Genomic DNA, 13,834 nt, shown 5'->3' on the forward strand with positions numbered 1-13,834 from the left:
AGATATTAGACTTTTAATATACATTTTCCACAGAGAATGTTTTTACTATCTGATCCTTCAGAAATCCCCACGAGGACAACGTAATCTTATTCATATTGAGAATGTTGCACATGTTAGATCCAAATCTAAACCAATAAAATAAAATAATACAAAGAACACCAACATGAAACATGGCACGATCACCTACTTATCGAGAAGCAGAGGTGCAGACATTTAACTTGTAATCAACTTTTTTAGATGTAAATCTTTGTGCCTCTGTGGAAAAGCGTATTAATGTAGGAGTCCCAGCTTTTAAGGAATTTACCCCCCGTTTCTTAATCCTGGAGAATTGAGCCAACCCATCTTCCATATAAAACACATTTAGTCTTGCCAGTGTTTGAATGGAGGTTCAATCCCTATGATCCAGCAATATAAGATCACATTTCTGGTAGCATGAAAAACTATCCAACAATTTTTGGGACTCTAGAGCAGGGGTGGGCAAACTGAGGGGCGCGGTGTCACAGAGGCCCCGTGCGCTTCGCGAAGGCGCTTCAATTAAGTGCCGGGGGAGCGGCGAAGGCCTCTGTAAACTGCACATACCTTGGCTTAGCCGGCTTCTGGTGTCGCCATGGCAATGCAGCGTAATTTGTAGTCATGGGACGTCATGTCGCCCAGAATGCCGGAGCCGAGGGGGGCGCACGGAGGGGGACAGCCGGCAGGGGGCGCAGGGGAAAAAAATATTGCGCTCCCCTGCTCTAAAGCAACCGCCCCTCCAAAGTATTGTAGACCTCCAGATGAGCTGCTTACGGATTTGCAGAGAAATCCAACTCCCTTATTTTCCTTATGATATCTAGGACTATTAGACCTGAATGACTTCACCTTTTGGCAATCCCATATCCTGTATCATATCTGCCTTTTTGAAGTCGCCTTTTAGTGTGACATTTTATTTGAGAAGAAAACATGACGATTTTAACAAACCATAACATACTGTCTTTTGCTATTCCTAATCTACATCTGCTTTTCTACAAACCGCAGATCAAGAGATATGATGTCAAGCAATGCTAAACCATCTGCGACGAACAGGGTGAGCGCAGTACCCACTAGTGTGTGTGACCTAGTAACCCCTTCTCTGCTAGAAGGGTCAGCAAGTGGCCCCACTGCCGGTAAAGATTGTTGCCCGATTAAGGCTTTTAATGCATTTTAATAGGCTGTAAAACAGGGGCAGCCCTGATTATGTGTCTTTGCACAAGGTGTAAGCATGCGTCGCAGCATACACTGGAGCTCCGGTAAAGTGAAAGCATTCAGCCACGTGGCAGCTTACAATGGTTGATCATTCTTTTTCATTGACGATCTGGGTAACAGCTTTTTAATACAGGCCGAAAAATATAACTCTAAAAAGGGCAAAGCCTCAATAACTGTTCATATATAAAATAAATATGCAACTGGAATGTGATGTGGGTCAGGACTCACAGGAACAGGCATACAGCTGCCATGGGTGCACAGTCAGCCACAAAGGGTTATGCAGGAACATTATGCGCCTACATGTGAATTTTAGCCACTCCCACAGATCTGAGAGCTGTACTGTACACACAAAGCAAGTTCAAAGTAATGCATTCAAACAGACACAGAGAAACACAAAGTGCTACCTGGTGAAGGCACGTGGGAAGCATCCGGACATCCTCCGTCTGCTCAAATTCCTCTCGAATGATGGAGAACAGGGACTGTCGCAGATGCTTTTGATTTCTTTGCTCGAGGCTGGCATTGGACTCGGGTGTGCTCAGCTCGTGAGCAGAATCAGTGAAAGTACTGTCTATACCAGCGGAGGAATACCCTGTGGGGAAACCGTTGCATCACAAATTATTAATGCATGACACTTTGCCACTACAAAATGGTGAAGCTCATCAAAATAAGGGACTCTCCCCTAATCAAAAACAACATGTGGACTTCAAGTAAACAGCAACATCTCTTAAGCATGATATAAAAGCATTTGGTTTATATATTAAGTTGCTTTTCTTGTATTTTAATCAAGGGCTGTGTAGGTAAGCTTGTAGGCGGTGTGTTTTTTGCCTGCTGTACGCACCGTAGCTCTATATTATAGGTACCACGACACAGATCTGCATGAAAGAGTATCTTAGCATGTTGTCATATGGCCAACTACCTTCTCCTAACGTCTACTATTTATGCTTCATACTCTTACCCCCATGTGTTATTGTAAACATTGGTATTGCAATGTTTATGTATGCGAATTCTGCATGCAAATGTGCAATATTAAAGCAGCAAAACATGTAGCACTGCGCAATTTAGTTTGTTTATTACAGCGTTGAAGCAGGGGATCTCCAGAGCTGAACGGTGTCAATTTCTGCTCTGGGGACCCCCTGCTAACAGATACCCAACTCTGTACGGTGTGCCGGCCCGGTATCTCTGCAGCCAGGAAACTTGCGAACGGAATTGCGGCATTTATATGTCCCACGCCATACCTTGCAGCTTCCTATTGGCCAGCGTGATGTGGACATTTAAACTCCACAGAGATACTGGCACCCCCTTACTGGAGGTAAGCATCATTGGAATCTGGGGGTCCCGGAGTGGATATTAATGCAGCGCTTATAGTGCTGGCGACGCGACCGATGACGTCACCCGTCGCCACTGGCGATAGTTGTAAATTGATTTTTAGTGACGTCGCTGGCGACAAGGCCAGTGACGTCACTAAAAGGGGCGGGCCGCACAATTTGATTGGTTTAGAGACAGTCACATGTGGCGACTATCCCTAAAAAAAAAAAAAAAAATACAATTTACCCGGCTTCAACATTTTTGGTCGCTCCGACGGAGTCCATGTATTTGTTTCGGAGCGACGTTGCGGCGCAAGGCACTATAAGCGCAGCCTAAGGCCTGGGACATAGTGGTGTGAGCAAGGCTGAGCCGTGCTGAGCCGCGCTCACACTCGGCACTGAGCCCCTGCAGCCGCAATGAGAGCGGCTTTAGCAGGGGCTCGCGCACGCGTCCGCACGCTTGGGGAAGAGTGTGTCTCAAGAAGTTTTCAAATTTGGCGCTCGCCGGAGCGCAGGGCCGGTCACGTGAGCGGTTCGCCCAATGAGGGCGAACCAGCTCCGTGACGTCACTGGCCCGCCCCCGACACGGACGGCGCGCTGTGTAAGGCCAGGGAAAGCACCGCTTTCCCTGAGCCTCAGCACTGATTAAATCACTATGTCCCAGGCCTAACAGTTCAGCTCTGGAGACCCCCTGCTTCAATCAAGCATATTTAAAATGTAATAAATAAATAAAATCACTCCGTGCTGCGTTTTGTTGCTTTAAGTACGAGGTTGTACATATTGTAAATAAAAATATACACATCATGCTGACAGCTTAGGGTATTAAAACGATCAACAACTCCTACAGACTGCATATAAGCTGTACACATATAAGCGTTATCATGAAATGAATAAAACCAGAGAATGTAAAGCATTGTGTATTCATCTTACACTTGTTTCAGAGAAGGTAAACATGATCCATGACACAGGTGAAAGTGAAGCGCAAAGCAAAGGTGCCACTTACACAGCAACTTTGACTTCAGCTTCCCAAAAATATGGTGGTTCTTTATAATATATGTTTGTGTTCTGTATTAAAAACAAAGGAGAGAGTGAACTGCCCTTCTAGAATATATCAAATTCCTAACCTGTTTACTGGGATCTACATCTTCCCCTGAACAGATCTCGCATCCAGACTGAGTTCAGTATTACATTCTATTAAAGTAGCAATTTGTGTCGCGGGAATTTTCAAGCAGGTTTAAAATTGTGGCTTCAAAAAGACCTACAGAAAACCTTCTCTGCGTTTTTCAATCAAACAAAGGGAACTGTATTATCATTATTACTATTTGCCCCGACTCACTAATGCAACTATGTGCAATTGGATTTAGAAAGCACTAACAAGGTACGCAGCGCTTTAAAAAAAAATAAATACAAGGCAAATAAATGACAAACGATATGGATGAGTGCAACAGTTAAATGGCAAAGTCAAAGGGAGATCCTGCCGCGAAGAGCTTGCAATCTAAGTTCTGCTTCTCAATATGTCATAGTTTGTTGCAATGAACCCAATACAGCTCAACCCCGTTATAACACGATCCGCTTATAACGCAATGCGATTCTTTGGACCTCTAGCACAGCGTCATAAGGGGGTTTAGCTGTATGTGGAATCCAAGAACTTGGGAGTTTTAAAAAAGTACAGCTATTTTACATCAAATGGTCTGACAGTTCTACTTTAGGCTGCTCTAGAACATTTCCCATATTTCAGTGTATTTTAATGAATTAAGTTACATTATTAAAGGAATGCGCAAAACTGGCTGTTTTTATATAGGCAGATAAAATCTTCACAAATATTTCAAGATTAAAACACTTAGTGTACATAGAACTACAATATATATTTTTTTGTCATTTTATCTGTGCTTCCAAATCCATACAAGGTGCAAAAAAATAATAATGATATTGTGGAGTGTGAAGACACAATGGCAGCAGCATAATGTACGTTGCAATGGAACATTATGTGAAACACTGAGTGACTCCGTGGTGACGCTCTGTTACTCATCTCTAATTACAAACAATAACTGGGCTCTAATAAGCATGAACGAACCAAGAAACAAGTTCTCCTAATATGTACATAACCATTCTTGCGTGTCATATCTTGTTTAGCTGCTCAACTAGATTCACCAACTCCTAACCCAGCATGTTAGATTTGTGTCTACACTGATCCAGTGGAAGACAGATACCTTTCCTGATCCCAGAATATGCATGGTCCCAGTAATTAATATGAGTGGGACAGGCGTCTTCCCAGTATACTGAATATTGGTCATAAAACGTTTATTGATTTCAATGGGCGTTTTCCGTGCGATCGTGTCCTGATTGGCACTATTGCAGTTTAATAAATAACCTCCTATGAGTCTTACTCGAAAACGGGTGGTAACAATATTCCATATGTTAAAGCCCATTATTTGCATTGGGCTGACTGCACAGCACAGCTACTGAGAGCTTATCAGCATGAGCTTTACGCCGAGCAAACGGTCATTTTCAGAAATACAGGGAGCTAGCTCGCTGTTCACCGAGTTAAAATATTTTCCAAAATCAACTACATGGAGTACGTAGGTTTATAAAAATCTGCGACAAGGTTAGTATTCTATATATTTCCATTTAAAATCTTTAGTAACTACTGGATGTATATGCTAGTTGTACTGTGTTTCACCAGCACTGCAGGCAGAACTAAAGCAGGGCACTGCCTGATAGGGGGCACAGGGACAGAGACCCATCCTGCTATTCAAGACAGGCCCCCTCTGCCTTCTCCCCCTGGGCCCTACCTGTGGAGCGGAGGGTAGAAGTTTGTCCCGGCACCAGAGAGGTGACTGAGAGAGGATGAGTGAGAAAGAGAAAGGGGGGGGGGGGAAGAGAGAGAAAGAGAGCAAAAGAGAGAGAGAGAGAGAGAGAGAGAGAGAGAGAGAGAGAGAGAAAGGAGGTAGAGAGAAAGAGAGAAAGTGCCCCCTCTATTTCCCACCCTGTTCCCATGTATTTCTCTCCCCTGTTTCACGCCCTCTTCTTCACTCACCCCCCTCCTCCCGCATTGCATGTATCTCTCCCCTGCGTCTCTCTTACGCCCTCTTTTATCCCAACATCCCCATCTCTTCTCTCTCTCCCCCAGCTTCGTTCAATTAACCCTCTCTCACTCAATCTCCCCCCACAAAATACATACCAAAACCCCCACACCCCTAAGTACATAGAACCCATCCCTAATACATAATAAAAATACACCCAATACATATAAAGATTAGAACCCTCACTCCCCAATACATATAAATATACACCCCTCACTCCCCAATACATATAAATATACACTCCTCAATACATATAAATATACACTCCTCTCTCCCCAATACATATAAATATACACCCCTCACTCCCCAATACATATAAATATACACCCCTCACTCCCCAATACATATAAATATACACCCCTCACTCCCCAATACATATAAATATACACCCCTCACTCCCCAATACATATAAATATACACTCCTCACTCCCCAATACATATAAATATACACTCCTCACTCCCCAATACATATAAATATACACCCCTCACTCCCCAATACATATAAATATACACCCCTCACTCCCCAATACATATAAATATACACCCCTCACTCCCCAATACATATAAAAAAAAATACACCCCCTCCATCACATTAAAAATTCACCCCCACCCCCCCAATACATATCAAAATACACCCCCCAAAACATATGGATGGTCAGGCCGGGAGCCTGGGCAGCGCTTCAAGTTGAGCCCTACCTCTGGCTAGGCCCGGCTGCCGGTCCTCTCGTGGCCGGGCCCAGGCTCTCCCTCAGCTGCAGGCCTCGTCCTCACTCTGTCCCACGCCGAGCTTCCGATCCCAGCGTGCGCCGGGCCTCCCTCATGCGTTGGAAGCTCGGCGTGGGACAGTGAGGACGAGGCCTGCAGCTGAGGGAGAGCCTGGGTCCGGCCGCGAGAGGATCGGCAGCCGGGCCTGGCCAGAGGTGCAGCGCAGGCCGGCCAAGACCCCCCGCAGCCACCTGTCCTGGCTGTCTCCCCGTCGGCAGCCCTGGGACGTTTGCCCGTGACTACAAATATGTAGTCGTTGACTGAGCCACCTATGCTGAAGCAGGGATATCCTGAAAACCTGTCCTGTTGGGGGACCTTGAGGAGTTGGCCACCCTTGCGTTTTACTAATCAAAATGGACAGCACTTAAAAGTCCACGTGAAATTTTTTTTTAAAAGTCTACAAAATAACCAATTTTCAGGAACATAAAAGCTGCTTTTAGTAGAAGCGCTGCCGTGCGTTCTTATGGTGCATTAAAAGTCAGCAAAGTAAAGTAGAAGGGGGGTATATACACAAGCCGTAACATAAGCACGCGTGTTCAGTCAGCCATGAAAGGAATGTATAGGAAAAGGATTTGCGATGTTAAATGATGGATACGGTTACATTTACTGACAGCTATAGGAACACTGCCTGTTCTGGTCGTGAAGGATTTGAATTTCTGATCATTTACTGTAGGGTAAAACAGTTGTTCGATATGAACATATATTTGATGCTGTATCTGCTTCTATGGAAATGGTATATAATGTAGAATGTTTATTATGAAGAAAAATAATATACAAAAAAAAAAAAGCAAGTACAGGTATCGCACAAAATAACACCACACAACTGTGCACGTTGGCTCCTCTGGATAATATTTTGTCTAATTAGAAGGGATATTTGAGAGCTGGAAGCTTATACAGAGTATGATTATATAGTAGAGCTTTATAATGCAGTATGTACATACATTTAGTTAGAAGGAAGGGTGTCCCAAACTAGAATTGGAAGACACACAATGTGCTTTTTTCTGTAGTCAAAGGAGGAGGGGACACAGAAGAAAGATCGTACCTGTGGGTTTTCCATTGCAGTTTTTCTTGGTTCTGTTACTGCGCCTGCCAGTTATCCGTTTTGCTTTAGCCGTGGCCACCTCTCTGCTAGCCTGGGTAGCAGTCGCAAAACTCTCTACCACTGTACGTTCGCTGTCTTCACAGCCCTTCTTGCAGCTGAGTTGACCGCACATTAGGTTGCAGTTTTCGTTGTTATTAAGACTGTCCTGGGCGTCTCTGCTTTCAATCATCGTATCTTCTTCGCTTCTGGCCAGCGTCTCGTTCTCTTCGCCATCCACCTTGTTCTCATTCACATCGGATATCAACGGGCCTAGTGCTCCCTCTGTGCCACCATCCTCAGCCACCGTCAGACGCTCCTCTGCACTATTCCTCTGCAGGTCTTCTAACGGCGTCTGCTCAGCGTTCATTGTGCCAGCTCTCAGATGTACTCTATGACTGCCCAATGGATGTCACGCCTGAGAATGAAAGTGGGGGAATTAAAATTTGCTTAAAGGAGAAATAAAGCAATGATACACATGCAATTTCTTTTTTCTTATTTGAGGGCTTAGCATTTTTGTGCAATAAAAAAAATGGAAACATTAAAACATGCAAAGACTGTTACCATGGCTATGATTACAAGCAAGTGGTTTTGGATGTGGTGTGCCAAATTTAGAGAAGAACGCAGTTTATTTTTCCAGGGAGCAGCTATTTTCCTATGTCAGCATCAAAGCCTGAACTAAAAACCTAAGCCATCGGTGGGAAACTAGCGGCCCAAAGCCACATCTGGCCTCCCGTGACGAACACATAGACCCTTTCAGCATGTGCAAAAGGTTATAGCATTATTTGAATGCAGTAGATTTTTATTGGTGCTGCAATTTTTAAGTTCATATGTCCCTGATCTTTAAAACTGTATGTATGTATACACACACAAATATATATATATATATATATATATATATATATATATATATATATATATATACACACACACACACACACACACACACACATACATACATATATATAAATAACAGTGTTCGACAAATAGTTATAACCACACGCCCGTGGCGAGTGGATTTAGACTGCTGGCGAGCCGTGCTGTGGCTCTACGAATTCCCCTGATCGCGCCAATTTTTTATTTAAAAATAAATAAATAATCCCCCTCCCTGATTGGTGTGACGCACGGAAGAGGGCCAGCTGGCAGCTCTGGGTCAGCCCCAACCCCCCCAGGCCCCTGATCCCCGCCCGGGGCGGGAGGTAGGCTGGGGGGGGGGGGGGTCCCGTGGCTGCTGCCCAGGCGCTTCCCCCCCCGTCCCACGCTCCTTTGGCACACGCGCAGGTAATGGAAACGGGGAAGCCGGCTGGCAGCTCTAACTCCCATCGCCATGGCTGCAGCCTGCGGGGGGGGCGGGGAGGGTTTTGGCAAAGTTCCCCGTCCGGCCACGTTTCTCATGGGGAGGTTGGTGTGGCCGTGCGGCTGTCCTCCGCTCGCCCCCGATCCCCCCCGCACTGCCCGACCTCCCGCCTGGCTGCCCGACCCCCGCGCATTTCTGCTCGACCTCCCGCCTGCCTGGTTACCCGACGCCCCCGATTGGCTGTCCGAACACCCCGCCTGGCTGCCCGACCCGCAGCTGGCATGTGGAGGACAAGGCCTGGATGAACAGGTGGGCCACCTCCCTTCCAATGAATACCCACCCAGTGTGTGTGTCTGTGAGAGTGTCTGTTAGTGAGTGTGTGTGTGTCACCCTCTCCCTTTCCCTGTGTCGGCCTCGCCCTGTGTCGCCCTCTCTCTCTCACCCTCTCTCTCTCCGTCGCCCTCACCCTCTCTCCCTGTCGCCCTCACCCTCTCCCTGTTGCCCCCACCCTCTCTCTCTCTCCCTGTCACCCCCTCACCCTCTCTCCGTCGTGCTCTCTCATTCTCTCTCGCTGTGTGTGTCTCTGTGTGTGTGTGTCTCTGTGTGTTTGTCTCTGTCTCTCTCTCTCTCCCACACTGTGTCTGTCTCTGTCTCTCTCTCACACTCTCTCTGTCTGTCTCTCACCCACACCCACACTCTCTCTCTCTCTCTCTCACACTCTGGATCCCTTATTTACCCTATATATCTTAACTGCCCTATACTACACCGAAATAACATACACTGCTTTCTTCCCGATCTGACTCTCGAGCTTCACACGGAAGAAATCGGAATCCCCTCTAACCCAGAAGAAAGATAGGGAACACCTCCCCTCCAAATGTATAACATTGTGGGAATGCGGATACCTGGACATTGAGGGATTGTGGATCAGGTAAGATCCCAGGCGGGATTTCTGCATTAGATATTGTGAAGCGGGGGCATCCAGGCACTAGTTATGGGGTTCAGGAAACTAGTCATTCACATCGGGCTTTTTTTTTCTAAATCCGACACACACACGTAACAAGGACTAATTGTAGTATAAAGTACTACATTAAATAAACTTATGTCAAAAACTAATGTTGTTCTTACTAGGAATTTATTAATTTTTGTTAAAAAAGCTGGCCTGGGGGCGGGGCTAGGTGGCGAGTAGATTTTTGGGTGATTTGTCGACCAGTGTGTGTGTGTGTATATATATAAAAATAATCAAAAAATAAATAGATGATACCGTTCTGTGGCTAACGAAATGCTTTTATTTGTGCGAGCTTTCGAGATACACTGATCTCTTCTTCCGGCGATGTTACAATGAATGAAGCAAGCAAAAGGTATACTTAAAAACAGTGTCTCTTGGAATGTTATCTGTGCTAGTCCTTCCCCCGGTGTGGATGTGTTTTATGGCTAGAGGTGTCAAAAGGTTCCTGAAAGCAAGTGATGTAAGAGTGTGTGTGTGTGTATCTGTGTGAATATAAATGAATGGAGAGCCCACAGTATATACAGTGCTTTACAAAAGGTGTGTGTGGAGTGGGAGTGGATATAAATGGTGTGGGAAGGTGTGGAAATGTGAGAGATTGTAGCACAACTAAAAGTGTGTGTGGATACTATGTGGTCCCTATTGGTGTATAGGGATGAAAAAACAAGGAGTATTAGTATGTGTAAGAGACAGCTGTGTGTGCATACATATAGCACAGTATGTACAGACATGGCCTATAGCGCTCATGGGAAGAGAGTTCACTTGTGTCAGTAATGACTCATAAAATTTCGATCTCTGTTTAGGCCACCGCTAAGTGTCCCGAACAGTTGCATAAATTTGTATTCATGCAACCGTCTCTCTTTCGGGGTTTTAAGATTACCTTTGAGTATGGCAACCTTCAGATCGTTCATCTTATAGCCAGAGTCAGAGAAATGTTCGCCAACAGGACATATACACACACATTATATATATATATATATACACACATACATATACACATACATACATACAGTATACATATACATATATATATATATATATATAATGGGTTTCCAATTTTTTAATGACTTTGTAGTTTATGACACATAGAATGGATTATACATTGTACATGTTTTTAAATGTTTTTATTATTTTAGATGGTTAGAGTACGTTAGTAGTATTTTGTGTTTTTTGTACAAATTACCATTAGAGCCATTGTTTCAAATATGTATACATGTTTTTAACATTAGGGGTAATTAGAGGTTGTTTGCCTATATTAAGGCCACATCCCGACATACCCCATCACCTCCTGATGAAGCGCGAAACACGTAGAGGGTATCTGCAGGGTTCACAACGTTCAGTACAGGGTTGTGATACCTGTTCCATAGAGGATCCCTAACTTAGACGGTCCGTTTAGACGTTACGCATTGAGTACACAGCCCCAGCTAAGCTGTGTACTCTTGCGAGTTAGCCCGCCCATCCTCCAGTCACTCACTGGGCCCACTTCCGGTTCCTGTATCCGGCGGTGATCCAAGGTGTATCGAGAGGAGGTCTGTGTGGTGGTAGCGTCGGACGTGTGCGGGGTCCCTATCGTTCATGCAGCAGTACTTGATTGTAAGTTTTTAAGTGTAAAGTGTGTTATTAAAAAAGTGGATTGCTGCTTAACGTCTTGTCCTCTCTGCGCTCCTACTTTTTATTTTTTGGATGGTATATGTCCCGGCTGATGAACGGAGAGCTTGGGAGCTGAGGGAGGAAGAAGCCCTGTCAGACATTCGGAAGTGAACAGACGAGCGCAGCCTCATTATATGTGGAACTGTGTAAGCCATGCATGCCCATGCCATCACACTGCCTCCACCTTGTTTTTGTGAGGACTCAGGGGTCACGTCGGTCGCAGCGTGACCTCCCCTCACCTCTGTCCACTCCCACGGCTGTGCGGCTCCCTCCTCGCCCGGCCTCCCTGCTGAGGGGACTTCCCCGTCCGGCTGCTGCTGCCCCGCGCAGGGCTGGTGCTCGGCTGCCTGCCGTTGCTTCTGCACGGCATCCCCTGCTGTTAAGGAACACATTCCAGCACCAGCTAATTTATTCACTGCTCTTGCAGTGAAGCCACACCTCCCTCCCACACACTGGTTACTAGTTAACCCTAAACCTTATCACCTGGCAGCCTATTATGGAAACCAATCCTGGACTGCTCCTAGGGCTCCTCCAGGCCTGCCTCCGTTAACCATTGGTCAGCCACAGTACTTAATGCCTGTTCTGCCTCTCTCACATCGCTCGACATAGTCTCTGCTACAGATGTCTATTCTGGCTCTCCCTTTGTCTTTGTGCATTCAGGTTGCGACCCGGCTTGGCGGACGAACTTACCTGGCTCTGGATCCCGGCTCCCTCTTGACCCTGCAGCTTCTTCCATCCCTCGACGTCAGCTTGGACCTCGACCTTCCGGATCTCTCTCTCCCCGACTTTTGGCTAACGGCAAACACTTCGCTTCTTCAGTACCGGTACCGGCAAGTATTGCTACACCTGTTCACACCTGGCCTGGCAACGCCAAAACACCACACTCCGGGCACGCTCCTTCTGCTGCGGGTGCGTGCACATATAAGTCCCCACCTCAGTATAAGGGACGAGTCTGGTCTGCAGGCAGCACCGGCGTAACAGTTTTACAGATGATATGGTATGCTTCGGATCATGAGCCGTTCCAAGCCTTCTCCATATTTTTTTTTTCTTCCCATCATTCTATTACAGGTTGATCTTGGTTTCATCTGTGCAAAGAATGCTGTTCCAGAACTGGGCTGGCTTTTTTTAGATATTGTTTGGCAAAGTCTAATCTGGCCTTTCTATTCATGAGGCTTATGAATGGTTTGCACCTTGTGGTGAACCCTCTGTATTTGCTCTCGTGAAGTCTTCTCTTTATCCAAATCTACCATAATGATATGCCTACCTCCTGGAGAGTGTTCTTCACTGGGCTGGATGTTGTGAAGGGGTTTTTCTTTACCATAGAAAGAATCCTACGATCATCCACCACTGTTGTCTTCCGTTGACGTCCAGGCCTTTTTGTGTTGCAGAGCTCACCAGTGCGTTCTTTTTTTCTCAGAATGTACCAAACTGTTGATTTGGCCACTCCTAATGTTCCTGCTATCTCGGATTTTTTTTTTTTTTTTTGCAGCCTAAGAATGCCTTGTTTCATTTGCATTGAGGGCTCCTTTGATCGCATGTTGTGGGTTCACAGCAACAGCTTCCAAATGCGAATGCCACACCTGGAATCAACTACAGACCTTTAACCTGCTTAATTGATGATTAAATAACGAAGGAATAGCCCACACCTGTCCATGAAACAGCTTTTGAGTCAATTGTCCAATTACTTTTGGTCCCTTGAAAAGGAGGGGGCTACATATTAAAGAGATGTAATTCCTAAACCCTTTCTCCAATTTGGATGTGAATACCCACAAATTAAAGCGGATAGACTGCACTTTAAGCCCACATTCATTATTTAACTAACTTGAATTTATTTTGGTACACAGCCGAAATAACAAAACTTGTATCAGTGTCCAATTATTTTCGGACCCAACTGTGTGTATATGTGTATATGTGTGTGGGTGGGGGTGTGTGTATACATATACATAGTTAAGTTATGGTGGGTAAAAAAAGTGACAAAAACCCTCCACAGCAAAGTATATAGCAAATGGAAATATTACTGCATGTTCATTTGCATATCTTAGACAGGTCTGCAACCCGCCTTTCACCATTATCACCCAGCACACAGCACTTCCACTGCAGCAAGGGAGTCTGGGAAAGGACATGCAAATGAGCACACAGTGCCACCTTTAGCTTCAAAACCATAAACATGGTTCCCCTATAGGCTTAAGCTTGCTGCATGGTCACAGCTTTGAGCACAGCCAGGGTTAACATGCATAGCCAGCAAACCCACCCACAGACAGACTGTTTCGACCTTAATGGGTCTCAGTGTGGGGTTGGTTATACTGGCTATGCAAAAATGAAGCAGGGATCGGTTTTACCATATACTTAATTAAGTTATGGTGGGTAAAAAAAGTGAGAAAAACCCTCCACAGCAAAGCATATAGCAAATGGAAATATTACTGTATGCTCATT

The 13,834-nt window shown here is 45.4% G+C and overlaps 1 protein-coding gene across 2 annotated transcripts in view; it reads right to left on the reverse strand.

Moving 5' to 3' along the window:
* Positions 1 to 13,834, reverse strand: part of CNST (consortin, connexin sorting protein) — a 117,727-nt gene that overhangs the window by 61,980 nt on the left and 41,913 nt on the right. For both annotated transcript variants that reach the window (XM_075597071.1, XM_075597072.1), the window contains 2 exons: positions 7,416 to 7,869; positions 1,626 to 1,810 (listed from right to left, as the gene is read on the reverse strand). In XM_075597071.1, the coding sequence (XP_075453186.1) occupies positions 1,626 to 1,810; positions 7,416 to 7,821 (591 nt within the window). In that variant the 5' untranslated portion in view covers positions 7,822 to 7,869. The remainder of the gene's footprint in view (positions 1 to 1,625; positions 1,811 to 7,415; positions 7,870 to 13,834) is intronic.

Source organism: Ascaphus truei, chromosome 4 (genome assembly GCF_040206685.1).
Source record: "Ascaphus truei isolate aAscTru1 chromosome 4, aAscTru1.hap1, whole genome shotgun sequence".
NCBI lineage: Eukaryota > Metazoa > Chordata > Amphibia > Anura > Ascaphidae > Ascaphus > Ascaphus truei.